Below are 17,391 nucleotides of genomic sequence, written 5' to 3' on the forward strand. Positions count from 1 at the left end.
GTTATTATTATTCTTATTAAGAAATAAAACAAACGACTTAACTCAACAATATATTAAAGCAAGAATTATAACCAAATTAAAAGATAACTAGGCACCATTAGAGGCAGCAAAACATTTTAACATAAGCAAAACCACAGTTTTTCTATTAATAAAAAATGGAGGGAACAAGAAACTCTCAAAAGAAAGCGAGGGACTGGAATACCAAAACTATACTAAATTTAGGTATGTAAAAATAAAATTAATATTTTGTTATCAATGCTGATGGAGATCAACATTGATAACAGCTTATAGCTTATAGTCTTCGGTCCATCTGCGTAAAAGGAATTATGAAATTGTCTTTTTTTTTATCTAGACAATTTATCAAGACAACTATTATCTTATTGGAGGATAAAATTATTTTCTGGATACAACTGTTCTACACTGGGAAACATGATGTTTTCTAGAATATTCAGATAAGACTACTCAACAAACCTGGCATCAATATGCCATACCATTCCCATTCCTCTAGATAAAATCCATCCCCGTACATCAGCACTAAAATGACCAGCTGCTTGACATCTATCAACATATAGAGGATTAAATCTATTATTATCTGGTCTATACACCCCAATTTTGTCCTTTTTAGAAGATTGAAAAATTTTCTCATCTGTAAATATTACCCTATCCCAAAAATCTTAATTTTGTAGCTGACGGTTTAAAGCAAATTATAAGTCTTGATTGCTTCTCTTGTGGTGTAAGAGCTTGTTTTTTGCTGCAGTTTGGTATCTAAGATCTGATGCTTGAATTCTGCGCCAGGTTGTTGTCTTTCTTCCAGGAAACTGTGACACAATTGAAGTTAAATGTGTCGATAGCAATTAAAGTAAACTGTATACTCAAGCTATTAAGTAAGGTAAGAGACTAAGATTAAATCGAAACGCAACCGTCTTCGTATATTTATCGTCCTTACTCCACGCAATGAGTACAAGAATAATGGTAATTTATATGCCTAAATTGTTGATGCATAGTGGAATATAAATATTGCCAGCATCGCTCTGAATGGCTTGATTATGCTTGGATATACAGTTTACTTTAATTGCTATCAACACATTTAACTTCACCTTTCCTCACTAGAGGTCTCTAGTAGCAAACTCTGGTAATTTTTCTATAATTGCCAGAGTAGTCGGTGCGTTTTGATTTAGTTTGAGTCTTCTTACAAACTCTCTCTGATGACGGGTAGACCCAGAAACACGTGTTAGGGAGTGGTAAGATTAAATCGAAACGCTTCGTATTCTTGCAGTTTTCGCATCTTCAAAAGGATTCTGTTCTTATCTCTCCAAAAGCGTACGATCTTCATGAGCGGTACTTATTTTTGATCTTCCAGAACCTTGCTTTCTTTCGAGAGTTTCTTGTTTTCTCCATTTTTGATAAATAATAAAAACTGTTGTTCTGTTTACATTAAAATGGTTAGCTACAGCAGATAGTGAATAACTATTTTCTAATTTTATTACAATAGTAACATTTCGTTTCTTGCTTTTAGTTCTTGGCTAGCATGTGGAGCCATTTTTTAAGGTTGAACAGAATAAGTTATCTGATAAATTTTAAGATTTGGCAGTGACAGTGACAGTATGTAAATAATAAATATATATCCTTCAAAATACACTACTCAATTTTCTATAATATACGCTTTAAGAGTCGTATCAGTTTTTTTAGGAACTAGCTGTACTTTGTTATTAAATAGACTGCAACTTGAAAAAATAAATCAGTTACTGTTCTAAGAATCTCCGTTTATACTGTAGCAGAGGTGGTAAATCAGGCGATAATAAGCTGATCGTACATAGAAACTTTACCAAGGCCTCGTTGTTCAGAATTAGGAACTTCTTTGGGTAAAGATAAGTCTAATAGAAGAATAATAAATGGATAACAGATAGACAATAAATGGATAACAAATAGATAATAGAGGGATAACAGTTTGACAAAAGGAAAACAAAAAATACTGAATTCTAGAAACCACGATCATTTGAGACCCGAAAAAGCTTTTTGGTTCATCCTATATAGTCCAGTCGTCAGAAAGTTGACCCCTAAAAATCACACGAACAAGCTGAATTTTGTCGAAAATATTAATTTTGGAACCGCTAAAAAGATGCAAAAAAGTTTATCACTTTTACTCTAGGGCTTCTTCCTAAAACCCCCTCGTTGGGGGGTAAAAACGCAAAAAAAACGACTTACCAAGAATCTATACGCCGCAGAAAAAAATGTTTTAAATAAAAATGTAGCTGAGATAATTTTAAACAAAAATGTTTATTAGCACTTTTCATTGTAGAATGAACCGTTCCCTTAGAAACAATTCTTGAAACGACCGTCGATTTTTCATATAAATTACTTGTGCGAAATCAATGTTCAATCAAATTTGTATCAGATCGACGGTAAAAATTCGATATCTTTTGATTCAAGTGTCCTATCGACAAAAATTAAGATGTGTTTTAAAGGTAAAGAGTGCAGCTTTCGTATACAGTTTCCGTATTTTGCCGAGAATAAGCTTAGTTTTTTAAAAGTCTTAAATAAATAAACGTAGCGCGACTTTTGGATTATTTACGATTTTCGTGAGATCAATAAAATTGATCACTTTTATTGACCAGTCGTAGTAAAATTTCTATCCTAAACCCATTTACCCTAAGGTGTCGGGTGTAATGTTTTTAGTTAGTTACATGTACAATTTTTCTCCATTGCTTCTTATTCTTTGCTTGGTTTCTTGCTTGTTCTTTGCTGATTCCTCGTGTCTCTAGGATTGAGGTTACATTATCATCCCATGTCTTCATTGGCCTGCCCCTTGGTCTCTTGGTTTGTCGTCTGGCTTCCCATACTTTTTTAACTGGTCTTTCTTGATTCATTCTAACCATGTGTCCATACCATCTCAGTTGGGCCTCTTCAATTTTCTTAATAATTGATTGGACCTTAAGATGTTCTCTGACTGTCTTATTTTTAATCCTGTCTTACCTGGTTATACCCATTATTCTTCTAAGAAACTTCATTTCTATGCTCTGTATTTTAGATTTTAATTTATCGGTAAGCGTCCAACTTTCGCTACCAAAAGTTAAAATCGCCACAAACACCGTCTTGTATATGGTCACTTTGGCTTTTTGGGATACTTCTTTTTTCGACAAAAACGTACTTTTAATTGCATGGTACATCCGAGCAGCACCTTCTATTCTGGAACTTATTTCAGTTTCTTCAGTTTCTCTGTTCTCTATTTGTACTCCCAAGTATTTGTAAGTATCGACTTGTTCAAGTGTATTTCCGTTAAGTGTTATCTTCGTTTGTTTTCTATTTTTTCCCCATATCGTTACTTTCGTCTTCTCATTATTGATCCTCAAATTTCGTTTAATTAGTGCAGCGTTCCATACTTGTAAATTTCGATTGACTGCTTCTTCATTTATCCCAAATATCACTAGATCGTTTGCGTATGCACACTCTGAGATCCACACTGCATCTAGATTTCTATGTCCGGCATATAATTTCAATGTTTCTGCTCTAGTTTCTGTAATCATGTCATCCAAGACAATGTTAAACAGTATGGGGCGTAGGACTCCTTTTTGACGTAGACCCTCAGTTACTATGATCTCTTCGGATTCCATATTATCGGTTCTGATTCTGTTCCTTGTATGTCTATATATACTCATAATGGCTTGCCTGAGTTTGATTTTCACACCTTACTTTTTTAAACATATGTCAATCACCTTCCTTGGAGTACTAACAAATGCCTTTTCTAAGTCTATAAAGGCTTAGTATAACTCAGTGCTTGAGTTCCGTGCATTTTGTATTAGTTTCTTGATAGTAAAAATGTGATCTTGGATACTTCTGCCTTTTCTAAATCCATTCTGTGATTGTTCCATTTTAGAATCAACTTCTTGTAAAAGACGTTTTTCTAGTATTCTGTCATATGCTTTGGATGGGATGCTTAGTAGTGTTATTCCTCTGTAGTTACTACATTCGCGTTTGTCTCCCTTTTTGAAAATGGGTAGAATAACTCCCACTTCCCAATCTTTTGATATTTAGCTCTCACTCCATGCCCTATTACATACTTGTTAGCAGTTCAATGCCCTTGTAAAGTTTATAACAAAAGTTTAATTCGTTTAAAAAACGTGGTACTGTAATTGGGAAAAAAAATCTAAATGTATTAGATCGTTTGTTATGTGAAAGTTTAAATACAGCGTCTTTTAAGCATATTTTAAATGCCTCACATTTGTTACCAAAACTGAAAACTAAAATTTCATGCTATAAGTTTTCAAGGTCAATGAAAGGAATATATTGTATTGATCTCATGAAAATAATAAAAAATGTGAATTTTTACCGTCGAGCTGATACAAATTTTATTGAACATTCTTTTCACGCGCGTAACTGACATTTAGAATCTACGGTTGCATCAGTCTCGAAGAATATTCATAACTCCAAAAAAATTAATTAATTAATAAAAATAATTAATAAAAAATCATTAATCTCAAAAAATATGTCACTTCTTCAATTATCAAACGGCCTGAAATTTAAGGCATATATTTTTTAATAAAAAATGGTCCAAATAAAATATGTACGTACTAAATTCCCGAAATTTTAGGTACATGATTTTACGTTCATTCAACCTGATAGTCTATAAACGAAATGAGTATAAATTCATCCATAAAATAGATTATACTGTGTCCCTCATTGACCTTAAGCTCTAACAAAATAGTCTATAATAGTTATTTATGTACCAAGGGCATTATGTAGATTTTTACGCCCGAGGGCGACTGCCTTACAAGCACGAGGGCCTCTGGCTTGAGTGTTTGTAAATTTCCCTAATATATACACATCTATTAATGGCCACGGTGCATACAAACTTTTATGTCATACTAGTTTGCTATCGTATTCCTAATCTAAATATTTTTAAAAATTCATAAGATTATTTATAAAATTTATCATAGTAGAATGAGCAATACCGTCGTTAGGGTGAAACATATAATAAATGAACATCTGCGGCTGTGAAACCTAAAAAGTGAAAGTGTCAGATCTATCACCGGATCTTCCCAGAATTGCCAATTTTATGAGAATTCTACTAAATAATGTTATGTAGTTAGAATAATTTTATTCCGTATTTTGTAACTTCAATAATAAATGTTAATAAGAAGTTATCAATATTTTTTTGTCTTTATGCCTATGAGGGCCTTAAAGTGCACTTTATGTCCGCACGGGCATAAAATATACTATTATGTAGTTGGTAACTAAGCAATAAAAACACGATAATGAACTAGTATGACATAAAAATATTTACATACTCACTTTAAATTCGAGCAGCAGTGATTGCAGCGGCATTAACCTCTCGGGCACATATTTTAATGCCAAAAACAGGCAGATGCTTCGAAGTCGACATAAAAATGAGGGTATCTTACCCTCTAATGGAAAAACATATTTAAACTTACCACATGTGAGAGTTTTTCACTACGAACTGTACTGACTAAACTCTTAAATTGGTATCAGCGGCCATTGCGCCAACAAACTGAGAAATGACCTTAAAGTATGGGTGTTCGTGTGTTTTATACCCTTTTTTCCAGACAACTTAAAAATATTGATATCAACATTTTTTTAAGATACTTGGAGGAAATAGAGCTATGCTTATAATATGCAAAATTACTAACTTCTTACATAATCAAACCTAAACAAAACCAATTTCATGGGAACTGAAGTACGTAATCAAAACAGTCTACGAATAGTTTATTGTACAGGGTGTCCCAAATTGGTATGATTTGCAGGGTATACAGAAAACTAAAGCAGATAGAAACAAAGTATTTAAGAGATGTCAGAAATTAACGATTGCCCAATCAAATCATTAATAGCTATGTATATTAGCGAGATACACGGCGATTATTAAAAAATGTCGAAAACGAAAAGGTTAAATCTCTTCTTTATTTATAACGGTAGATAGATTTAAGAAAAAACTTTATTAAAACTTTTAAAAGATATATTATGGAAGAGTTCAGTGGCTTACGAGCATTGTTTTAAAGGGGTCTCACTAAGGAAATATAATATCAACTTATGTTTTTTTATATGGGACACCCTATATTTTGACATTTTTCGTTTACATTTTTATTTCTCTTTCAGCTAATATGACCTATTATATATCTATTTTCAGTCGTTAGAGCTACCCTGCAAAGACATTGTTTATTTGACATCACGTTATAGACACTTAGAAACTAAACGCTCAGTAACACATTCTAACATTTTATTATGCAGATAATAATCCTTCACAGTTTTATTTTGCCAGAAATAAGATCAATCAACTTAAAAAAATGGAAATAACAAATTTACCCAGAATAAAAACTATTCAACAACTAGAATTAATTTTACAAAAATATTACCATTATAATAAACATAAAACAACAATAATAAACAACGGAACAACTAGAATTCATTTTACAAAAATTTAAAAATTGCAATAAATGTTCAAAATACCCTCCGTTTTGTTATAATAATAATTGACACCTTTTTATTATATATCGTACATAATTGAGTATATGCATTGGCTTTAATTTTCTAAATGCTTGATGAGTGCTTGGTAATAATTATTTCTTAATATTAAAGTCAGTTTTAGAAATATTGTTTTTTTCAAATAGCCAAATAAAAAAATCAGGAGGATTTAGTTCTGGTGAACAAGGGCCATAAATTCCAATCCAGCTATTATAAAAGTTTTCAATTCAATAATTTTCAACGATTTCGGCATTAAGGGCAGGTGATCCATCTTGTTGAAATAAAAATGTATTGCTCTCATAAAAATGTATGATAAACTAATTTATTATGCTTGACAAAACACTAACGTTAAAACCGAATTTTCCGTACCTCCAGATCCCCTGAACTAAGTGAGGATTTGAGTAATTCTTTAACGAATATTTTGCCTACCTACCTAAAAGAGGGTACTTACATGAATCTCCTGGACAAATGGCCAAACAAAACACAAGAAGGTCCTCTAGCTGTTTAAGATAAGGACGCCGCTTTGAGGGAACTTCCTGCTGGATGAAAGAAAAGGTTCTTCCTTCCTTAAAAACACAAGAGGGAGGTTAGAAGACTTTCCTAAAATAAATAAACAAAATGGTTTAGGAAAAAAAATTAAACATTTATTACTGTTTTACCACAAACAGTTACAAATATAGACAATAACAAAAATACTATATTAATAGTTACAAAAGTAAATGCAAAATAACAAAGAGACACTTACTATGTCCTATTCGTTTACAAAGTCTAGAAGTTAGAGATTCTACAAAACTTAAAATTGTTACTGGGCTATAATTTGTAGCAGAAATAAATCATTACAAATAAAAAAATTATCTTTTTAAATGAAACTATGCATAGCGGTTAACCTTTTTCTAAAAAAAAAAACCAAAACAAAATCTCAAATATGATTAGATATTTACCAGATGTCAAAAATAATAAAGCCAGCTGTCATATGTCAAAACTAAATCATAAACTGAGAACAATAAAATGACAACTAAGCCACGCCCTAAGATCTACAATTTTAATTATTACAATTTCTTTAAATTATGAAAGCAATTATTAATGAAAAAATGTCTATCTTTACTTTAAAAGTTGAAACAAAAAAAGTTACCTGGGTTTCACTAAAATGCACTTTTACTTAAAATTTCTGAGGTTGGGAACTGGAATCATACTGGAGATTTACTGCTACTCAAAAAAACTGCATCTCACACTGCGAATTATATTCTGAAACGACTCCTTAGACAATACAAATTTGAGGTTGAAGTTGGCACTGAACACAAAATTTGAAGCTCCGCTTCTTAAAAAACTGGAACCATGTGACTATTTTTCAAATTTGTTGTCAACGCCGTTTTACAAATATCTCAAATGAGAGACGGCTTACAAACAAAAAACAATGATTATTCGTTCAGAATTGACACATTACATTGAGTAAAAATCACTTTTTTTCACAAATTTGCCGATTTTTTCCGACTAAACTAAACGATGTCTGTTCTCCTTGACCTAATCTTCAAACCCTACTTAAAACTGTACAATTAACTGTCACAAAGCTATTTATTTTCCATAAAAAATGAAGGAAACTACGAGACGAGAAACGAAAAAGCTACGAATTTGAAGCTAAATTCGGACTCCAATAAAACTAAACACGCCTTTAACAGCGGCCGGCCTTACCGAGAGTAAGCAATTATCTTTAAAATTCATTCACCCGACTTGGTATAAACAAGACATATAAGCGAGAATATTTATTTGCAACGCAGAATATTAAGCGGCTTCGATCAAAGAATACCAAGGAAATACACATCTATGATATATAAACAACTTTAAAATGGTTTATATCAACTCGGCGACGCAAAGAGGAATTGAAAGAATATTTCGGTGTTTTAACTTGTACGAAAGGAAATAGAAATACACTAAAATTATTCTTCGGCGTTTTGAGAGGATTTGAATATATACAAAGGAATTTAAAAATGCTACAATTCCAGTATAGTTCATTGTGTTGTAACGATTATTTTGCCTACCACATAGGGTATTAATATGGGGTTGGAAATTGGGGACAGAAATTATTGGGGTGGAGATAGGGCAAGCAAAACAAATCGAAACTTATGCGAACGGCCACTCAGGGTTTATTTGGAGAAACTGGGTCGTGGATAAGTGAATGGCAAGGGGGTTGGATTGGGGAAAATAAAAAAATGAAACAAAAAGATTGTACTTATATGAATCTCCTGGACAAATGGCTAAACAAAACACAAGAAGATTCCCAAGCTATCTAAATTAAGGACGCAGCCTTGAAGTATCTTCCTGCTGGATGAAAGAAAAGTTTCTTCCTTCCTAAAAACACAAAAAAGGGTTGAGAGACTTTTTTTTAAATAAATAAACAAAATGGTTTAGGGAAAAAAATTTTAATATTTATTACTGTCTTGCCACAAACAGTTACAAAAGTAAATAATACAAAATACTATATTAATAGTTACAAAAGTAAATACAAAGAAAGACACTTACTATGTCCAATTAGTTTACAAACTCTAGAAGTTGGAGATACTACAAAACTTACAATTTTTAATGGGCGACAATTTGTAGTTACAAATAAAGAAATATCTTTTTAAACGGAACTATGCATAGTGGTTCACTTTTTTTTTAAACGAAACAAAAACAAAGATCTCAATTTATGATTAGGTATTTATCAACTATCAAAATAGTGCTAACTGTCATAATTATGTCAATACTAAGTCTTAAAACGGAGAACAAATAATATGACAGCTAGCTAGGTCACTCCCTAAGATCTACAATTTTAATTATTACAATTTCTTAACCTGTATGAAAGCAATTATTAATGAAAAAAATGTCTATTTTTACTTTAAAAGTTCAAACAAAAAAAGTTACCTGGTTTTCACTAAAATTTCTGTGATAAGGATTTGGACTTACAAAAATTTCTGGGGTTAGAACTGGAGTCAGATTAACCGCCACATGAACAAATTCATCTCCACACTGCGAAAATTGAGGTTGGGAGTTGGGGCACTGGAAGCAAAATTTGAAGCTCCGCTTCTTTAAAACTGGAACACAACTGGACACAATGACAACATGTGGATATCCTTCCAAGTTGTTGTAAATGCCACAAATCTCTTGGATACTTAGAAACATAGAAACAGTGATTATTCTTTCAAAACTGACACATTACATTGAGTATAATTCACTATTTTCAACAAATTTGTCAGTTTTTGACGCCAACACTCACAGTAGTCTTGACTGTTCAAAGTTTCTTCCCAACCTGACCTTCGGTCGATATGTGTACCCGCCTTCTACCGTTTCCTCACCCCGCGTACCAGTCCACGCAACGGGCCATAGATAAAGAATATATATTACTGAATAGATAGGAAACTGTGTAGGTTATTTCTGGACAATGCGCCATCTGGCGGCCTTAGGAAAGCAACATCTTTTGAAAAAATCTTCTCGTAATTCTTCAAATATAAAGATTAATATTGAGGGTTTGATTACAAAAATAAAACAAACGTTGGTTCTTTTTCTACTTTATTTTCTTTTTTACGTTTTTATATAAACATTAATTACATGTATTTAAATATAGTTGGTTAAACAGTGGCTATTCTGTAGTTTCTATAAATTACAAGACAGAAACAGAGAAGGAATAGCATCACATTTCAAGGTGGACTTATATCTCGATCCAACATAGCGGGCTTCTGGTCCAAAATGAATTGTGCAAGTCTTCTCTGCCAATTTTGTTAATCCAAATATCATAAAGCTAAAAAATAAATAGTTTGTTTTTAATATTTTCTGTGAAATAATGTTACATAGTATATTTCTAGAGGTGCTTTACAAAAGTACAAATAAACAAAAGTTTTGTAGAAAAAGTTCTTGAAACATTGAAGAATTGCCACATTTTTAATGGCGATAATTTTAATTCCTAAAAAACTTTTACCTAATTCTATATCGGCAACAATTCTAATACACATCATAACGTGAAAGAAAAAAGTTTGGGACAACATCGGACATTTTAAGGCAATTATTAAAAAATAAATAAAATCTTATATCAGCATTTTCTACTTACCGACCTATCTTTTGGAAAAATATGCATTTGAGCATCCTTATTGTAATTATTACAACCATTAACGCAACAGTTAAAAACCGTAATTATTTAAATATGATGGCAAAAAGCAAACAATTATTTAATCGCAAATAATACAACTCGAAACACTGTGTCGAAACCACAATAAAAATGGCGTACTTGTTTTGTTGGTTGCGGTATTGCGCAGTCACGAAGCTTTGCTATGAATGCTACGCCCTCTGGTGTCCTTAGGAAATACAAATTTCAGAGGACTGTCACTCCCATAAGAGATACCCGAGCATGCAACGGGCCAACCCAAAATTCTTTTCAAACACGCTTGATTTTGAATCATTGCTTGCTTTTAAAATTGTAGAACTAACACCTACAATTAAATATAACCGTATTTAACGTCGCAGTTATAACTCGAATTTGGAATTTTTTCTTTACATCACAATATAAACAGAGAATCAGCGAAATAATTATACTTGGCCCAGTGTCGTACCAGATAAATTTTTTACTTTTAATGTTCGATAATTGAAAACTTGAAATTGGAGACAATTAAATGGAGAAAATGAATTTGAGAAAAAGGAAATGTTAGCGTCAACTATTTTTTGAAGAAAATAAGTTATAATAAAATTAAGAAGAACATTAAATTCGGGAACAGGATCAATCTACCAGTATAATTGACCAAAAAATAAAATAAAAATAATATCAAGATTATAATTCTATGTAAACGACAAATAAACTTTATATTTTCTACAATTGAACACTTATTTTAAAACTCTTTTTTAGTTAACCTTAAATGGAAATTTGACAGTAATGGTTTGGATACACGGTGGAGCATTTATCCATGGAAATTCGTCATACGATCAATACGGTCCAGACCCCATTTTAGATTATGACGTTGTTTTTGTATCTTTTAATTATCGTCTTGGAGTATTTGGCTTCTTAAGTACAGAAGATATGGCGGCACCAGGTAATGCAGCTCTTAAGGATCAAAACCTAGCTCTGAAATGGGTACAATCAAACATAAAACATTTTGGAGGCGATCCAAAAAAGGTAACATTATTTGGAGAAAGTGCAGGTGCAGCTTCAGTGTCATATCAGCTTCAGTCTAAGAAATCAAAAGGTAATTCATTGACATGGTCTATTAGCTGTGTGACGTGTTACTCATACGCTACCAAATAATAGTATGTACTCCCAACAAATCACCCATATTTAGATAATCAATAAAAAATTTTTCACAAAAAGTTAAAATTGTAATCACTTTGTCAAGAATACATTTACAAATTTTATTGAATAAGTTTATCTTCATTTTTGTTCCTAATTTTTTTAGTATAAAAAAATTTTTTCAGCTTAGGAATAAAAAGGGTAATCATAACTCTTAAAATTTGATTCTGTTATATCACGATATTTTTACGTCATACCGTAAACTGTTTAATGTTTCGTCGAATTATGCTAGGGTTTCAAGTCTCAGGATAATTTATGCTGTCTGTATTTTGTCTATTTAACCCTGCTGTACCGTTCGAGTCAACTATGCAAATGTACTGTTCGGGTCAAAATGACCCAAATATGGCTTACGGTTAATCGAAATAAAATAAGCTAATGATGCTAAACAAAACTTTATTAACAAAAAACTATATGTAGTTAATTAAACAAAAATTATGTTGCTAATGTAAATTAAACCTTATTAACAAAAATAAAAGACATAAAAGTAAAAAACACTTACACAGAACGACCAAGAATTGCTTAAACGATTCGAGAGAAAAATTCTAAGGAAAATATATGGAGGAGTCCAAGAACAGGGTTTGTGGCGTAGGCGCTACAACTTTGAAGTATACAGAAGTTTTGGGGAACCTGACGTTGTAAAATGTATTAAATTAACACGCCTTCAATGGATAGAACATGTAATTAGGCGAGATGAAGATGCAACGATCAGAAAAATTTTCGACCGAAGAGGATCAGTGGGAAGACGAGTCAGAGGAAGACCAAAACTTAGATATCAAGATAATATAGAGCATGATCTAAAATCCATCAGAGTTAAAGCATGGAGAAGAGTTGCCAGAGACAGGGGCGAATGGAAGATTGTTCTGAAGAAGGTTTTGGCTCATAACGAGCTGTAATACCACTGATGATGAACAAAAATAAAAGGAATTTTTTTTCTTTCCCAGAAAAGCCTAAGAACAAATACCCACAAAATTTAATTTAGTTTACAACTGGGACAGTAATAAAAGGAATGGGTTTTACAAATATGTTTGTGACATATACAACATAACATGTTAGTCTTGTAATCGTTTTTAGAACAAAATTTAAAGCGTGCTCATTTCAATTCCTCAAGAAAAATTTGCCGTTTTGTAAGTTTATTGGTGTTCAATTGGAGATTTATTAATGACCATAAAACGAACGCGTTGTAGGCAGAATTCTCCAGCATATTATAAAAAATAATCATAGGCCAGCGATTTGTCTTCCTCTTAGATGTATATGTACCAACAAGCTGATCTAGAGTATCCACTGCTCTCTTACTGGAATTGTAATCTAAAATAATTTGGGGGTTTTTGTCATTTCTGTCACTAATAGCCTTATCATGATGCAAATTACTCATAAGAATAACATTTGTATTCCTTTTAGAAATATAGTTAACAACAGTGGTATCTTGCGTGAAGTTAAAATACGAACTAGGAACTTCTTTATTCTCAATTTGTGCTGGAAGCTCTGGCTTATTTTTGCTTATAGACCCCAGCATTGTATTTTTTCTTTTTAGAAAAACTTGTCCTAAATTGTATGATGTAAAAAAGCTATCACAAGTAATATTATGGCCTTTTAAATCACTACACAAGTAGCACACCACACGCATTCCCTGATTCCGTTTCGACGCGGCACCTGCTTCCTTTCCTATATATTCCTGCAATTTTAGAGCATAGAAACTTTTACTGTCACATAAAGCTCAAATTTTTATGCCATATTTCGCTCGTTTGCTTGGAATGTACTGTTTGAAGGGACAGCGGCCTCTAAAGGCAACTAAATCTCGTCGACGATAACATTTTCATTAGGGTTAAAAAATTTTGGTAGATGTTTTTACCCATTTTTCCCAAATTTCACGTATTGCAGTAAGTTTATCAGTATGTCTCCTATCCTGTCTAGTAGTCTTGTTATCAAAACGTATTACTTGCGAAATTTTTGTAAATATTTTCAGGGACATTGTTGCTCAAAATGAACCTGTTTCTTCATTCCACAAAATTTTAGTTGATTCGCCATGGAACTTTAAAACTCCAGCTAACAATAAAAGACCAATGTATGCTTGAAAACAAATTTTATCCAAGTCTTTTCAGTTGGTTCCAAAAACACGCTGTCCTTCCATGTTGGTCCTATTTATAATTTGGTTTGCACCTATGTCAGAAAAGAGTGCCTCAAATGAAGTTTTGATATCTAAAATTCGTGCACATGCGTACCTTGTAACTCCTGGAGCATTATTTATAACATTGGCCATGGAAAACAGGTTCGAGAGACCACTGGATATTACCGTCTTTTGAAGGAACTGTTACAAAAGGTTCTACAGGTACAAAAAGTTCTACTATCATCACTACTTTCTTCCTCACTCCCACTACTTGTATTGTTTTCTGTTTCTGATATGCACTCATCACTATCTGACACGTTCGCGAGCCAGCGAAGCTCATCTTCGGCTTGCTTTCTTTGATGCGACATATCAACATGCCAACATAGACTGAAATTTGAAATGTAAATGAATGCGCTTGGCATATCAGTGTCCTACCAGCCTACCACTTGTCTATCACCCCCACTTGATAACAAATACGATAGAACAAATGACATCCAGCTACACTATACATTTTTTACAAGTTCTAGCTTGCAGAAACTTGTTCTATTTATAGACGTACCTGACTGACAAACTGTTAGAGAATATATAAAATACTGCCAACTAAACATACGTACACAGGTAATTTTTAACGGTTTAACTACGTGGGTCATATTAACCCGAACGTTCTGTAGCTAACAATTTAATTTTTGTCAAAAAAATCAGGTTGACTTTTTATCTCGTATGCAATTATAGGACCTCATATTAGGTAATAGAGTCACAAAATACCAAAATGTTACGCCGTGTAAAAAGTAGCAAAATAAGAAATACATTTTTTTTTTGGATCAAATAGACCCGAACAGGACAGCAGGGTTAAAAATTATGTATTACTTATAAAGCAGTTTTGTATATTATATCTAGTATTGTATGTTAAGTAATTTGGTCAAGTATAAAGAATACATTTGAGTTTTAACATGTTTTAACAAGTTTTAAATACATAAATAATTGTGTGAAAGGGCAAAAAACTGGTTTTGGCGAATTTTTAAGTCCGAGGGGTCGACCCGCTTAGGTATTCCTACGCGTTTTTTGTTTTTTTGGCAGATAAGAAAGTAATTAGTGCCGACAAGAAATTAAATAATTAAATAAAAGCCACATAATTTTATTACAAAAATCTAGATCCGGCCTTAGAATAAATTAGATTAAAGTTAGATTAGAATTAAAATTAAAATTAAATTGTATTGCAATAAAAAAGTTTAGTTAATATAGGAAAATAAATAGAAGTGACAAAGGAACAGAAAGCGAAATAGATACAGATGAAGAAACGAAACGCAAGACAAGAGATCAGGATGAATATTTTAGAAGAAGTAAAATGACAAAGCGTACACCTTCTAAAAGTGTACAAAGAGGATATCATGATAAAAATGATGCAACAACTAATGGAAAAATATGAAGAAATGAGAATGAAATAAAGCAAATAAGAAAAGAACAAATGGAAAATAATAATAGAACTATAAGAGATAAAGGAGGAAAACAGAAAATTAAAAAAACGACTTGAAACAATTACAGGATAGAATGTAACAACTGGAGAAAACACGTAAAAAGAAAAGTTTAATTATATCGGCTTTAAAAATAGATACAAATGATTATAAGAAACTAAAAGAAAGCATGAAAATATACATATCAGAAGAACTACAGGCGCAAATAAAACTGAGGAACGCAACAAAAATAGAAGAAACAGAAATCTGTTTCTGTTTTTATGCCATAGAAACAGAAACTTTCACGGATAAAATTGAGATACTAAATAGGAAAAGTAAGTTGAAGTATTATAAAGATCGCATCTATATAAATAATGATCTGACAGCAAAATAAATACAGAAAGAAATAGTAGAAAAAAAAGAAAGAATGGATATTGGATGAAGAAAAACAACAACTAAAAAAATACCAAAGAAAAATTACCAAAAAACTAGTAAAAGAAAAACAACCGGGGAGATATGATACCGAAACGGCAAGGCAAAGGAATACGATCATGAAAAACGGAAAAATAAACACACAAAAAAAGACAACAATCCAAGGATACAGTAAAAATTGGGACTTGAAATGTGAGAGGTACATATGAGCAGGTAGCTAAGAAACTTAGACCAAATTATGGAAAAATATAAAATATATATTCTTGCCCTGGTGTCGGAGAAAGTAAACAAACATATGTAAATTTTCAACCAATATTGAACAGAATATGTTACTTGAGAGTAAGAGGAAAGTACAGGAAGTATCATTAATGTAAATGCGCCCACTGAAGATAAAGACTTAGAAACCAAAACAGAGTTCTACGGAAAACTAAGCACCCTAATGGGGAATATACAGAATATAAGGAATCATAGAATTTGCTACAGAGAACAAAATGAAGATAGCCAGCACAAGTTTTGGTCACAAAGATATTCATAAGGTAACATGGACTTCTCCCTATGGAAAAATAAAAAATCAGATAGATCATGTCCTATTTGAAAGCAAACATGATAAGGCAATAATCGATTGCAGGAGTTACAGAGGGGCAGATACCAATAGTGACCATACACTAATATAGCAAAACTACAACAAGAACTACCAATAATACCACAACCTGTTATAGATAGAATAAATTACCAATTAGAGCGCCTTCAAGAGAAGCAGGTTTTAAACAGACTAGAGGAAGAAATATAAAAAAACCAGATAATCCAGTCAAACAGGATATATATGAAGAGTGGCAGACCGTACAGACAGCCATGTCGGAAGCAGCGGAAAAAGTGTATAGAAAGAGAGCATATAAAAAGACGGCAAGACTGGTTGGATGAAGAATGTAGGAATATTTTGGAAAGAAGAAACTATGTGACAAGAAAAAGGGAAGTAAAAAGAATTTGCAGAAAAAAAAGAGAACAGGTAGAAGAGCAATTGAAAAATAGGAAAAGCCTACATAAACAAAGTGGTGAAGAATTTTTACCAAGAAGTTAAGAAATCCAGAGAAACTACAAAGAATAATTCACAATATTGCAGAAACAAAGAAGGCTTACTTCTAGGTAAAACAACAGAAAAATTAAACATATGGGCGGAATATTTCGAAGATCTAATAAATACAGACCAACAAGAGGAACTCGAGGGAAATGAAAATTGGTAAGAAGGTGAAGAAGGGACGTGCGAGAAACCAACTTTGAATGAAGTCAAAGAAATAACACGAGATCTAAAAAATAACAAAAGTGCAGGAGAAAGTGGTATCCCAGCTGAAATTTTTTAAGAAGGTGTCGAAAGATTGAAAGAAAGGATATTTCACTTGACACTAATAATTTGGCAAAAGGAAGAAATACCGAAATAGTGGAATAGTGCTTTTATTTGTCCTATCTATAAAAAAGGAGACAAAACAGAGTGCGAAAACTATAGAAGTCTGGTACTATTAGAAGTAGTCTATAAAATACTTAGCAAAAATTATTAGGAAAAAATTAATAAAATATAATAACAAAGTAATTGGAGAATACCAGGGAGGTTTTAGATCAGGAAGAACAAC

The 17,391-nt window shown here is 32.2% G+C and overlaps 1 protein-coding gene across 1 annotated transcript in view; it reads left to right on the top strand.

The window, feature by feature from the left end:
* The window catches only part of LOC140447601 (carboxylic ester hydrolase-like), a 95,347-nt gene that overhangs the window by 22,213 nt on the left and 55,743 nt on the right, over positions 1–17,391 (top strand). Inside the window, exon 4 of the mRNA XM_072540351.1 lies at positions 11,342–11,678. Coding sequence (XP_072396452.1) covers positions 11,342–11,678 — 337 coding nt within the window. The remainder of the gene's footprint in view (positions 1–11,341; positions 11,679–17,391) is intronic.

Source organism: Diabrotica undecimpunctata, chromosome 8 (genome assembly GCF_040954645.1).
Source record: "Diabrotica undecimpunctata isolate CICGRU chromosome 8, icDiaUnde3, whole genome shotgun sequence".
NCBI classification, from domain to species: Eukaryota; Metazoa; Arthropoda; class Insecta; order Coleoptera; family Chrysomelidae; genus Diabrotica; species Diabrotica undecimpunctata.